Here is a 15,027-nt window from a genome sequence, read left to right on the forward strand (position 1 = left end):
CCGTAACTTTTTAGTTTACTGTTTGATTTGCAAATTATTTTAATTTGAGCTGGTGTGTTTGTAGGAAAAGATCAAAATAAAATAATATGCTAATCAAACAGTAAATTAAAAAGTTATGGCAAAAAAGGTCATGTTACGGACTCTACATAAATGTCAAAAATACCTTGGAATGCCCCAGTTGCAAAAAAAAAACACTATGTTCCAACTTTTCTATATTGAAACTAATTTATTGTCTCATATTAAACAAAATAATACTTTTAGGATGCTTTTTGGATCAATTAATGTTCCCAAAAAGTTAAATAAATAAGTAAATAAATAAATAACAATTTATTCTTCACTTGTGTCTTGTGTCTGTAAATTTTAAGTACATTTTCTCCTCTTATGAATGACTTTTATAAGTTGTAAGTTTGTTTTAAGCATGTGAAATTGAAAACACTTATCACGCATGTGTTGGAATAGTTTTTTTTTTTCAAATGCTTGACTGCATGAATTTATATAATTTTCATTTTTCATATTAGCATGAAAATCTTCCTCATTTTTACATATCATTTGTTGTAAGATATGTAAACTAAATGAATTTAAATTGTATGTGTTTTGTATTTCTAACAGAATGAAGTTCGAAAACTGGTATACATGAAAAGGCAAAGCTTATCAAGAGCTTTTGATTTACTAAAGGTGAAAATCGATAATAAATTTGTGCTGGACTTTAAGAGATTTAACGTTTTGTTAAAAATGATTCCTCCTACACGTAGTCCTATGATGATTAATATACTCTGGTATGTTCTTGATAGCGATGGGGACAACAAAATTGGTAATTTCCTTCTACTTTCATTTTTAAATCTTAATCTCTTTTAGAACATTTGCTCATACATTTTTACTCATATATTTTTAAAAATTAATTTGCATTATCTGAACATAAAATACGTCTATTGAAAAAACAAACATAACAGGAAAATGTATGAAGATATGGAGATAAATAAAAGATAGTATTGCAATGTTAACTTGCACAAATTGCAGATATACTTCGTACATGTGTTTCAGGATTACAAGGAAATCCTTTTTCAATATGAAGATAATAAGCTTATGAATGAAAAAACACCCATCAATTTGTGCTTTTGTTTGTCTCTTTATCCATAAGCATTAAAAACGAGGTTCCTTGTAGCCTCGAAAAACATGCCTGCAATATGTCTGCAAATTTGCTATTAATGTTCTAATATTAACTTTTACTTTTCAGCTCAAAGGCATTTCATTACTTCTTAATATTGAGACAGTAACATGTTAAAGAGGTGAAGTTTGATACACTGTAAAAAAAAAAAAAACGCACTAGTTTGTAAATATTAATATGCATTGATGTATTTTGTTAGTTAGACCATGATGAAAAATATTTTATACATTTTTAAGCATGTAGAGATTTTGCTAAAACTGCATAAAACATACATTTTCAAGCGAATGAATCATGTATGATCTTATTTTTGCTTTTTGACTTATGTCATATTTTTATATTTTATAGGTATAGTTGATTTTTTACAAGTTGCTGATTTGTTAAATGTTACTGTGTCAGAAGTTAAAGATAGACGCAGCTTTTTTCATCGAGTATTCCCAAGTTGTTATCAAAGTAAATATTCAAAGTTACTTCGAAAATATGTGGCTCATAAGTAAGTCAATATTTTTGACTTTAGTTTTGAAACTTTTACTTAATTCATATTTTAGCTATTTTTATATCATAGTTTATTTACAATAAATCAATGGCAAAGGTTTTTTCTAAAGTATTATTAAATATTGTTTTATATTCAAACATGCTATTTAAAAGAATATTCCGTACAGTAAACCTTCAATTATCGATGGAATTGACTGGTACAGCTATTTTAGCGTACCAAAATTCACAGCCAGATTTATTTAAATAAGAATGAATCAACAAATTTTGTTGTTTGTAGCTTTATTGCTTATTATATAATCAATTTTTGAATGTACTAAATCATGAAATATTGGTTTTGGTAATGCAATAAGTTTTAAAAACGATCTTTGTTTTCGTCATTATTACCATTCATTTTCTATTACCATAATTTAAACTATTTATTAGAATCAAATATGAGTGATTATGATTTGACTTTATATCATATAATGTTACGTTTCTTTTGATTTTTTTTCAGGTATTTTCGTTACTTCTTTGACTTAATGATTTTGTTGAATGCCTTTTTAATTGCTTTTGATATAAGTGATGCAGAATGGTTCTTTCTTGCACTCTTCACTCTTGAAATAATACTGAAAATTTACACATTTGGAGCAGTTTATTTCTGTAGAAGATTTTGGAACATGTAAGTGTGCTTTTTTTTTGCAAAGTATTTTCAATACTTATTTTGATGCATTTCATTTTCTTATGACACACATTCTCTTTCTTTCACACATGTACTTCTTTTTTTTGTAAAGAAAGTTTTTTGCAACTAGAGGAGTAATTTAAGAAAACACTGAAAAAAATCCCAATTAGATATACCTTGGGAAATAGACTTAAAATAAGCTTTTCGAAATCTTTTTCGGTAGGATCAGAAGGAATAAATGCAAGAAAAATAAAAAGACAGAAAATTACATTGTGTCCATAGTCTTAAAACTTATGCTAAAGTATGAGCTAAAGTAAATAAATCTACAAAGTTTGTCTTTTGGGAGACCCTGGCCAGCGTGAAACATGTTTCCTGTTCTTGACATTGATTAATGTTAATAGCGTTCTACGAGCTGTCCATATGTGGACAATGCTTTAGAATTGAATAAATTTACAATTTTTTTAAGTGAAATGTTTTTTTTTTTCACTTCAGAATTGGTTTATGGACTTAGATGCTGAACAGTATAAACTATCAAGCAATAAGTTAGCAGTAAGTTCTCAGCTTCGATGAGATAAAATTTGCCTCCTGCTTGGTTATTCACCATTCTAGACCGATCAGTCCATAACAAAGAAGAAACTGCAGTCTCTGGATGTGATAACTGAACTGTTGGTGTATTGTATGTAATATATAAAGTCACTCTACATTTAGATTTTCCCAGTGCTTTTATTTAGACATAGGCTTGCCATATGTCCCGGTTTGACCGGAACAGTCCCGGATTTCAGACGAAATTCCGGTGTCCCGGCTGGTTTACTTCACATCCGGGAAAATGTTAAATTTGACTTTAGATGACCAAAAAATTCGAAAAGTAATTGACTGTGAAGGATTACTTAGGATAATTACTTTGTCATTTGCAACATGATGAAAAGTGCATGTAAATATTGTTCATTTTTTTTCCATATTCAAAGTATTTCTCCTTTCTTAAGTAATTTGAAAAAAATAGCATGTAGGAAATAAAATGTTTAAATTTATCTGAGCTTGGGTCATGTATTATTACTCCTAGTTGTGATTTATAATTTAGTATCCATTTATTCATAGTATTGTGAATGAACTACCATCTAAAATACTCCAAAAACTAGGCAAGAGTGAACTCTTTTGAATGCCCACGACACGAGTGGGTGGGTGGGGGGGGGGGGGTCTCCTTTGGTGTCCCGGTTCAACATTTCAGAAATCTGGCGAGTCTATTTAGACGTATCTGACTCATTTTAGTGTTAATCATAGTGTTTTTGTTTATTATCTGAAAAAGTTTTTAGGTAAATTGAAAATACAAAAATCTTTTTGGTTGGATCCCGCAGGTACAAAATCATATGAAGAAATTCCAAAAATTTAATGCATGAGCCAGAAAAATCATTCTCATGATTAAGGGCTTGCATTGCAATATGACAGACTTATTTTTACTTTAATTATAGTAGAGGCTTGTGTGTGTGTGTTTAATTTTCATATAATTTCTACTTAAAAAAAAATCTCTTTGATTTCTTTTTAGATTTGATTTCCTAGTTATTGGAGGCGCCATTATAGGAACTATCATTGAGTCATTTATGGATGCTGATGGTAAGATTTTTATTACAGTCGGATTTTGATAACTCAAAGCTTATAACTCGAATATTCCTTTGTCTCGAAGTTGTTATTGGATGCCAAACACTTGAGACTGTTGTGGAAACTACCTATAACTCTCAAACATTTTAGCCAGTCCCTTGGGACTTCGAGTTGTCGAGAGTTGACTGTATTTACATTAACTGTTTTTTAAAAATTGTTAGATTGTTTGTTTTTAAAATTTTTAAGACTTTGATCAAAATCAAGATTATGAATTTCTTAGAAACGAATATTGACTAGTTTGCAGTATGGTTTCAAGAAAGGTGAATCATGTGCTACTAATTTATTGCATTTCTATAATTAGATTACTCTGACTTCAGATAATTAAAAATGTGTAGCTGTTGCTTATATTGATTTTCAAAAACATTTTGATAAGGTACCGCAAGTTGCTCTTCTCAGGAAACTAGTTCATATATAAATAGGAGGGAGAATTTTAATTTGGACTAGGAATTGGCTGACTAGAAGGAAACAAAAAGTAGTTGTAAGGGGAGATCCTTCTAAATGTTTTAGATGAGGTTCTTCAAGGATCAGTTCTTGGGCCTCTTGTCTATAATTTTTATGAAGGATATTCATGAAAACATTTCTGCAAATATGAATTGCTTTGCTAATGACGTCAAAGTTGTGGGGATTGTAGAACATGAAGAACAAGTAGAACAGCTGCAAAAGGATTTAAATCATGCTTGCTACTAAGTGAGCAGATAAGTGGGGTATGGTAGTTAATGTTGAGAAATGTCAAGTGCTACATTTAGTTCATGGAATTAAGCGTAAAAGTTACTATTTACAGAATTCAGTCATTAGTCAGGCAGAAAATGTTATATATGTGTCACATGTTATATGCTGTGATATGTCACATGTTGGAGAGTGAGGGGATATATAGTGAAGGGAGTATTGATCTAGTTACCAAAAAGGGTTATATTTGCTCAAAAGGTGCGGAAATGGCAGACCTACAAACCAAGTTGCTAGTTTTGGAAGCCCATCTAGCATTAAAAGAGCTTACTAAAAGGGATGTGGGGAATTACTTGTAAATTAGATGCAGAAAATTCAGGGGTGACTGAGGTTTTGGAAGGAAGCATCTGGGATGTGGTTAGTTAAAACTTTAGAGCTAGAAACAAAGGGTGTCATTTTAGGTAATTCAGTGGTTTGCAGGATAAGTGATGGGATTGGAAGAGTGAAGGGTAAGGTAGATTGATATTGTTTCGGAAGGACTAGGGTAAGGGATGTTGATAAGGTGGCAGAAAAGGAGGGAATGTTTGAGGTTTCAATTGCTTTATGGGTAGGAAGGTGGTTTCAATTACGTTATGGGTAGGAACTAACACCCTTTTTTTCAGTACCAATAGGTAATTTAGTCAGGCTTACAAGAATTACAAATATCTTTTGAACAAAGCATCCAACTTTTTGACGGATGTGCAATGGGTTGGACACATTTTTACTTGTAATAAAATTGTTCTGAGTTACAAACCTAATGGTATTGAAATGATCTGGGTAGAGTTGTTGAGCAATTAGGGTGAGAAGTTATATGCAGGGATATTTGCTCACCAAAAAGAAAATTAAAAAAGCATTCAACAAGGCACGAAAAAAAAAAGCACATACTTTTAATGTAGAATATTAGAAAGTAAGAACACATGAAAGATTGAAAGAGAAAAATAAAATTGCAGCTTTCTGTCCTTTCCAAAAATTTGTTTCTCCCTCTATACATAAATCTTGGTGGAACATTTTTTTAATGTTAAAAATTAGGATGCATCCCATTATTTATGTTCTACTTGACTAGTTGTTGAAAAAACAGTTATTTGCAAATAAATTACTCAAAAATATTAGTGATTTATAATCTTGTGCATTTATTACATGACTTGCATGTGTTTGTATGTACATACACATTACCTGCATTTCATTTCTGTAGTGGATGAGAAAACTCGGACTTTAGATATATTGCTTGTCCTAAGAGTACTAAGACTGGTGAAAATTATTGGTGGAATCGAAAGGTTAGTTCATGATTTTAGATATGCATTTCTAATAATATTTAGCCAAGTGTTAAATTTTTTCTTTTACTATTTTTTTCTTTTAAAGGTTTCAGGTAATTGTGACAACAATAATGAATCTTGGTCCATCAATTCTAACTTATGGAGGAGTACTTATTGTAAGTTTCATATTTAGTTCTTTAAAAATTGATATTATTATTTATTGTTCTTTAGCAGTAATAATTGGTAGAAGAATAAAAATTAAATTCAGTTTGTTTGTTTCTTTTTTCCTCAGGTAGTGTTTTATGTGTTTGCAATTGTAGGAATGGATGTTTTCAATAACAAAATAAGGTATTTTGGATATAATAATGTCACAGATCCTTCTCATCTTTACTGTGGAAATGATTTGCTAAAAAACTCTGCCTTTTATCAAAGTCAATATTGTAGCAATAATTTCAACAACATATTAAATACATTTGTTGTTTTGTTTGAGCTAATGGTTGTCAACCAGTGGCATGATATCCTTTTTACTTCATTAAAGTAATATTATGTTTTAATTTTTGTTATATAGTTTATTAGTACAAACATCTTACTACTGCTCTCATAACTTCTTTAAATGACTTTACAATGCATGTAAGGTTGCCAGTTATGTTTGTCAAATCATATTCTTTCAAATTTGAAGTATTTTATATTGCATATGTTTAGCTACAATGTTAAGAGATGTAGCGCAAAGTTTTAATTATTTGGCACATAAAAGAGAGCCATTAAAGAACCTTAATACATGAGGATTTTAAATATAAACAATTCTTTTTGAGGAAAAAAGAAATATCTCTTCAGTAATGACTGATTTTTTTTTTCCTTTTCCTTAGAAGAATTTACTTAAAAAGAAAAAAATCAACACAATACACTTCATCTATACATTTATGTATTGGAAGATGAAAGCAAAATGTGAAAGAATTGAAAAATCTGAGAGAAAACCTCAATAATTATTTTTAAAAGCCTCTCTTCATTGCATTGTATTATTTTAATCCTTTATTAATGAATTTGTGCTCATTAGACTCTCAATTTCAGAGGTAAGAACGTTTTTTCGTTTGCCCATTGGAAGATCATTTAATTTTGATGTATTGGGGCATAAAATCCACCCAAAAGTGTAAGTTTTGCATGTATTTTCTTGCTTGAAAAGCACACTTTCCTATATAGAGGTCAATATTATTGAAAAGTGATGAAAAAGTAATGACATTCTATAGTTTTGAAATTCAGTTGACATCCTATTCACTAGTAGTTGTATAATGCAGGGATTCTGTAAGTGGGTGCTACCTTACCTTGGGGTACCACAGGTAGTGACTAGAGGTACAGCAAAGTGTTCACAGCATCAAACTTTTGTTGTTTAGTGAAGAGAAATGGTGTAATAGTTACTCATCCTAATCTCTAATCTGTTTTCAGACATCTTACTTCAATTTAAAAAAAAAAAAAAGATAAGAGTGGCTTTGTTCCTATATATTAAGAGGATTAAAATGGCTTGATTTCAAAAGGCAAAATATTGTTATCATTAGATACTTTCTGTGGTTTTTCCCACAAAATCTACAAATATAGAAACCTGAATATATGTATCATAGAATTAAATGGCTGGTGTGGCATGAGAAAATTCAAGCTCTTTGCAAAAGTTTACGTAACCCTGGCATAATATGTGTTTGTTTTTGAAATATAGCTTGTTAACTGTCAAAAATACTTTTCTTAATTCATGTTAATCATTAAACTGTCTTTATTAATTGGCTGAAACTTGAAAAGAAAGAAGAAATTGGTTGCCTCTAACAAAGCCTCAAAGTGTTGAAATATTGAGAAACACTTTAAACTACTATAAATAAATCTCTTTTTGTTAAAACAGTTAGAGCAGTTAATTTTCATTTTTATTTCTATTTAAATATATTATTATATTGCTTAGAATTATAATTTCTGTTTTAGAAAATATAAATATAATTTTAACAATTTTTAACAGCTCTCAAAATGAGATTGGTTAAGCATGACTACTTCATATTTCCAAAAGTGTGCTGCTGACTTATTAAAGTAATACATGGTGCGATCCAAAAGTAATGAGCCTTACTTTATACTGATGCATGCACACCCTGCAGCTCGCTCCGCTTGACAGCAACGGTGATGGGGGTTGTTAGCTTTACAGCGCAATGCAGGTCAGTTGCCTCCCAGCTTTTGGAGCGGCAAAATTGACTTTAACATTAACCCCTATACGGGGATTCGTAACACGGAGATATGAAAAGTTCTTCAGAGCAACGCAAAGAGATCAAATTATGCTTCTGGTTTCTTTCCCAAATGTTTGCCATGCTTCAACAAGTGCTTGGGACTGAATGTTTGTCCCATTCACAAGTAGAAAAATCACTCAAGGCCTTTCGTAAGGCCAGGAAGTGGTGACTAACAAAACCATGTCTGGACGCTCGTTCTCGGTCTTTACTGACGTAAATTTGCAACGAGTGTGTGAAGTTTTGAGCACTGACTGGTGTTTGAGTCTCTTCCAAGTAGCAAAAGCCCTGGACTTATCAGAAACAACAGTGCAATGCATTGCTACAGAGAATTTGCGCATGTGGAAAGCTTGCGCAAAACTTGTGCCGAGAATTCTGACTGAAGAAGGTCCGAGTCAACGCTCCCGTGTTGCCCTAGCCTTTCTATAGTCCGGGCTTGTGGCCTCCTGACTTCTTCTTGTTTCCACTATTAAAATCAGTGCTGAAAAAGAAACATTTCGACTCCATTGAGGACATCCAAGCACATGTCAAGGCAGCCCTTGCAGATACCTCAAAATGGGACTTAAGGGATGCCTTTAAATCCTAGAAAAGCCACCTACAGAAGTACATTATTGCAGGAGGTGCCTATTTTTAAGACTATTAGGCAGTTGTACCGATCAGCTCAATAAATCTGTCTTTTTAAACAAAGGCTCATTACTTTTGGATCATACCATGTATAAGATAATCCTGATGTCATCCTATATACAATTTTCTGAAGAATATTTCCAAGTTTAAGATTTGTGATATATATTATAACTAGGTATATCCTTAAGTTTTATGTATGCATAATTAATGCTACTATTTTACTTTCTCAGTATGATTACAGAAAGCAGTTTTGAAACATTTTATTATTGATTTAATCTTCCCTTTTTGCCAATATGTTTGTAAGTTTTGCTATTCATCCTTAATTTTTTTCACTGATTGCTAATGGCTTTGTGCTAGTCACCAGTAAAGCAGCAAGATTGTACTTTTTTACTTTCCATTTGTCCTGTGTCATTATAGTTCTGAAGTAAGTGCTTTTAGTTTTATTGTTGTAAATCATTAGAAATCCTAAAATACTTTTACTGTAACAAATATTCTTGAGAAAAGAAATCTTGATATTATTATAGCATTTATTTTGAATGAATATGTATGCATCCTTTATGTGGCTTTGAATGAAATAATTGTTTCTAGATATTTTTTAAAATGTGCCTGGTTTTGTTTCTATTTCATTTGAAACACAAACTAATTTAATTGAAAGCTGAGTTCAAATTTTTAACATAAGACTGTAACTTAGTTATTGTGTATTTGGCAAGGGCATTCTGACTCGATCTGATAGGTGAGTAGAGTGCCTGTCAAGTTAGAGTACCAGTTACAAAACTTGGCTGTGAAAAAAAGAACATATTTTAAAATGAATCAAATTGTGAGCAGAAAAAAAAAAGTTTTTTCAAATATTTGGGTTGGAATGTTGTCCCACTTGTGTGTTGATCACCATATAACATGTTAACATTGAGTATAAATGTTACATTTAAATTTCATGTTTTCCTTGAATTTTAGCTTGCATTAAAACTAAATTGAAAAATTTGACTCATAGAGTACCTTCCATTTTTAATTGTTCTTCAAATATTAAATTAGTCAGTCTTATGTTAATAAAAAAAAGTCTTTGAGCTCTTTACTCAGTCATTTATAACTTGCTTTATTTCATTCTAATAAGTCTATGAAAAAATGAAATCATTCTGTATGAACATTTTAGAGAAAATGTACCATATAATTTTTAATGTTTCTTAAAGTTATTTTAAGTACAAATATTTTTAAAAAATGTTTTATAAATGCAAATGATGTGTAGCAAAGTTGTTCTCATCATGGTCTCAACTATTATTTCAAAATTCAATTTTAGTATTTTCACTGCATTTGTGCTGGAAGCTTTTATTTTGGAGTATTCATTTTGCAAAAGTAAACTGGAGAATGCAGTGGAGAGAAAAATTGTTGAGATGGGATTGCAATTAGGAAGGTAAGATGGTAATGTGCTGATCATTTAAGGATTTCAAACTGTATGCTTTTATTTTTAATGATAATTTTTTCCCAGGCTCCTTCCAAAATCTGATGGTGGTACTGACAATGATAATTTAGTTATAGACTCAGAAGATATAGTTGAATCCAGTGAAGAAGGAAATTCAAAAAGGAGGAGTTCCATTTATCCAGATTTGTCTGAAAAAACAGACATAAGATTCCATTTAACAAAAAGTATGCATTGTTTTAATTTAAAAATTGGACTTTATGACAAATTGTATGCAGGCTCACAGATTAAAGCATGTGCAAGAAGTTGCATTTTAAATGTCTCTCACAACACATGATTTGAACATTTCTTTCCTTAAAAGACATCTAGTTTTTTTGGTAATAATAGTATGTGCTTAAAATAAGCATTATACCTAGTTATTGTAAAATCCCTCTAATGCGGACACTAACGGGACAAATTTTTTTGTTCGCAGTAGAGAGGTGTCCGCAGGACAGGTATTTAATAATGTTAGTTGCAGTGGAACCGCGGAATTAAAAATTGTCCGCATAAGAGTGGTGTCTGTCTTTGAGGGGTTAGGCCTTTGAGGGGTTTTTACTAATACAGTAAAACCCCTCCCGTTAGGAGCAGTTTTACTTTATTAGTAAAAAAAAAACCCATAAAGGAACATATAAAGATAATCTAATGAATACTGATACTTTTTTGAAAAACAAAGTTTGCTTACTAAGATATTTGGAATTATTTAAAGAAAAAAAATGGAACTCATGACAGAATTTCTTAAAATTACTTGACAATAACATAACTTTAATTAGTTTGCAATAGTATAATTTTGCTTGTGCTCAACTTTAAGAAAATACCGTTGATAGTGGTGAATTAACTACTTGATCACTATTAAATATGTATAGTTTGGCTCTGATAAGTTGACTTCTAAACTGCTGAAATTTAAACAGATATATGTGTTTAAATAGGGGTGAGGAAAGCTGCTACTTTTTCAAAAACAATTTTGTGCTGTCAATAACAAATATAGACTTTATGAAAATCTAAAAATTTCTTCTCTTTCAACCCAGATATAAATGAGCAAGCCCAAAGCAGTTCATCTTTTCACCAGAGCCATACTATACAGTAATAATAATTTTAAGGTTCACACAATTCAAATTATTGGAGTGGTTGGATCATCAAGTTTTATATATTACTACAGATTGACTCTCTTTTCCTCTGGTTACCTTTCTAACTGTCTCTTTCTGGTTTCTTCAAGCTGTTTGCGGAGAATAGGACAAATTATAAAAAATGGAAGTCCTGTTTGCTGCTGGATTTATGATCGAAATAGTAATACATTAACTTTGGTACTTAACTTTCGTCTCTTACCATTCATGGCTGTACTTTAATTGTTCACCCAGCAGCTCAAATATTTTGTGTTGTAAAAATATCAGTTCTTTGCTAACCACCAAAACAAGTACATGCAGATTTTATTTGCAATTTTTTCCAATAAAAATTTTTATTTTATTTCAAAATCTGGTATGTGTGATGGTTTTTCGTTGTGTTCTTGAGATTGGCTTTCTGCTTGGTTTTTATTTTGCTCTTTCTTTGTTGACCCTTTTAGCCTGCAGTTTTTATTGTTGTTACATTCATTTGCTCATTTTATAGCATTTATAAGTGTCTTTCATTGAAGTAAAGTTGCTTTAATTTTAAGACACTCTTCACTGCTTTTATTCTTATCAGGTCCAGCCTATTTACTTAAATTTGGCTTTTCAAAGCATTGTTACATTTGTATCTAAGTAGCACAAACTGTTGGTCTACAGTGGCCCATAGAAAGCATTGAGAATTGGTGGGTTGGCAAATCAGTTATGAGCCTAACAGAGGGCCAACCGTTTCTGTGTGCCATTGGGCCAACTTTATACATTTTCGAAGGCCAAGCTATTTCTGAAATCTGTTGTGCTAACTAAAGATAGTTTGATTGGGCTGTAATTGGGAAATTAGCAAAATTTAGCTATAGTTTTTTTACTATAAACATAATTAATAGTTATTGGAATGTTTTCAGTACTCTTTCAACTCATGTAATATTTTTGAAATAAAAATAATAGTCACAAGTTTTTCTAATTATATTTTCACTACCGCATGGAACAAAACATTACTGTCACATTTCTATTTATTGTGGCCAATGTATATGTATGTTGTTTAAAAAATATTTGTCATGCTTTGGCACCACCCTCCCCATTTTTTAAAACAAATTTAAGTGATTTTAAATATTTCTCCTAAGTTACGAAACTTTTCACAATGAAATTGCACATGAAAAAGTACATGACTATATTCCTTGAATGCATTTCAAAATTTGTAAGTTTTCTCATTAATCAATGAAAGTTTATTATTTTGTTATGTCTGATGAAAAGCTACAAGCTAATCAAGTTTATACTAATGTTGATTTCAATAAAAATATTTGAAATTACATGTTTGTTATTTTGTATGTTGGAAAAACTTAATATACAGTGAAACCTCGATAATTTGACACCCGAAGGGAACGTGAAAATATATATCGACTTAAGCAGATGTCAAGTTACTGTGTGTGATGGCAGAAAAGGACTGACTGACCAAGAAACTGCAGCATAAAATTCTGAGAAGAGGTCAATATGAACGAAAGTTGGTAGCAAAAATTGGACTACAACAGCAATTGGATGTCGACTTATCAGGTTTTCTAAAAATGTGTGTCAAGTTAGAGAGGTTTTAGTCTATTGAAATTAGCATCGGGCCAACCATAAGAAAAATGTCGAGTTTATGGGGTTGTCGAGTTACCAAAGTTTCACTGTACATTTTAGAAATTTTGTTAGAAATTTCTGTAACCTGTATACAATTAATCTTGATACTAAAGACATTTTTTTGCAGTCTCTAAGTTATGAGTCAAGTAAAAATAAAATCTTTTTACCTTTACGGAGATGTAACTAGATGTCTTTCTAACCGTTTTTGACTTCTATTGTTTATGCTGCTGCCATTATTCCATTTTTCATTCTCTAATTTGACCTATGTTCTGCAGTAAAATGATAAAACTTTTTACTTTGGCTTAATTCTTGAAAATGCTAGGAAACGGTATTGAATTGTTGTCATGGTAGCCTGATTGGACAAGTGCTGTGTAGAAACCCGAAGATCAAAAGTTCAAAACCCGATACATACGAAAGCTGCAGAGATCCGTAAAAGTGACTAGTGTTTGTTAAATCCGTGTGATCCCCTTAAAAAAAAAATCTTTTTTTTTTTTTTGGAGCAGTTTTTTAATGTTGGGATTGCGTTAGTGGACATCTCTAACCTTTGGCCAACTGTGAAACACCACCATTGGCCAATTTTCCCCCAACATTTCATGTCACACTGGTAATTTATCACTTTCTTCCAGAATTTACTAACTTTCACCGATAAACATGGAGTATTAGGTGATTAACCATGCTGTCCAAAACCATCAAAAGTGTTAGCACTTACACATCTAGTCGAAAACTTGAACAAAGTTCATTTTTCAGATATGCTAGCATACCTTCTAAATTTCCTTGCCTAATGCAACTCCTTGTTATTGAGACATTATTTGCTATCACAGTGTAAACTGTGGAGACTATGTACGCCATTGAGTTATTTGTATTGTATTTTTGATTATTCTTTATATATTAATTTATATTTTAATGAGAAAATATTTTTTCAGGTAAAAATGTAGAAAATTTACTACAGAGGATGTTTGAAAATGAACTAGAAGTAGATGATATAGGTCCACCTGATATAGAAAATTTAGAAAAGGAAGAAGTCAACTTTTCTTTGAATTCCTTATAATTTCTGAAAGTTTTGTGTGAGCTTCCCTAAAAACACAATACTACAAGAAAAAGTTAACTATCACTCTCTCAGAGTACATGACTCGTAAGTTTGGTCGTTTTTATTGTTAGTTTCATCACAGGAAAGCTAGCAGATATATTTACAATTTTTACACCTTCATTACATTCCATTCTTGTTAATCATATATGTTTATAACTTATTTAATGTTTTATACAATTGTATATGTATAGTTTTCAAGATTGTGTTTCAATGGTCAAGTTTTCATGATTAAAATTATTGTATTTAATGCATTTATAGAAAATATACTCAAATTGTTACATCAAATTTAATAATTGTTGCTGCTTATTGTTTTTATTTATTATTTCAATTTATGAACGGATTTTGATGCTTTATGTATGTTTAATGCTATGTAGTATGTTTCTTATTCTCCTTTAGAGCAATAGTAGCAACCCATTTCTATGTAACTTTACTCTTATTCTGTGATTTTGTCCTAGTCTCATTCAGTGCAAGAATCTGATGATGTACAATTTTTATTCTAATATTCCAAGTACATAATGTATTTTGTAAATAATATATTTTTGATATTAATAGCTAACTAGCAAAAAAAAAAAAAAAAATCAAATATTTTCATCATCCTGGAATTTGCCTCATGCAATATTTTCTTTTCTTTTTTGTTAATTTAACATCTATGTTTAAAATAAAATGCTGCTTATCTATTGACTGTTCATTTTAAATGCAATCTTATGTTTGCACTCCTACTTGCTTTATACAAAATCCAACGGCCTAACAAATTTGATATTAAAAATTTCATGAATTGAAATGAGAGCACATATAATGCAATTTTTACATAGTGCATAGCTTGCACAGGGGCTGAGACAGCCTGATCTGTTAGACGGTGAAGGGTTATGAGTTAAACACTCTCTGGCAGATCAAAAAAGTAGCTATGTATGCCAATGGTGATTATTGCATGTTTAATCTGTTACAATCACAAAGTCTTCTAAGTTCTCATTCCAAATCAATGCCAT

General features: G+C 30.8%; 1 protein-coding gene across 1 annotated transcript in view; it reads left to right on the top strand.

Moving 5' to 3' along the window:
* Positions 1–14,706, top strand: part of LOC129231852 (voltage-dependent L-type calcium channel subunit alpha-1S-like) — a 43,974-nt gene extending 29,268 nt beyond the window's left edge. The window contains exons 8-18 of the mRNA XM_054866234.1: positions 610–811; positions 1,511–1,655; positions 2,151–2,315; positions 3,856–3,923; positions 5,863–5,944; positions 6,030–6,099; positions 6,216–6,438; positions 9,130–9,220; positions 10,088–10,201; positions 10,277–10,434; positions 13,878–14,706. Of these exons, the coding sequence (XP_054722209.1) occupies positions 610–811; positions 1,511–1,655; positions 2,151–2,315; positions 3,856–3,923; positions 5,863–5,944; positions 6,030–6,099; positions 6,216–6,438; positions 9,130–9,220; positions 10,088–10,201; positions 10,277–10,434; positions 13,878–14,002 (1,443 nt within the window). The 3' untranslated portion in view covers positions 14,003–14,706. The remainder of the gene's footprint in view (positions 1–609; positions 812–1,510; positions 1,656–2,150; positions 2,316–3,855; positions 3,924–5,862; positions 5,945–6,029; positions 6,100–6,215; positions 6,439–9,129; positions 9,221–10,087; positions 10,202–10,276; positions 10,435–13,877) is intronic.
* Positions 14,707–15,027: the final 321 nt, after the last annotated feature.

Source organism: Uloborus diversus, chromosome 10 (assembly GCF_026930045.1).
Source record: "Uloborus diversus isolate 005 chromosome 10, Udiv.v.3.1, whole genome shotgun sequence".
Lineage (NCBI taxonomy): Eukaryota > Metazoa > Arthropoda > Arachnida > Araneae > Uloboridae > Uloborus > Uloborus diversus.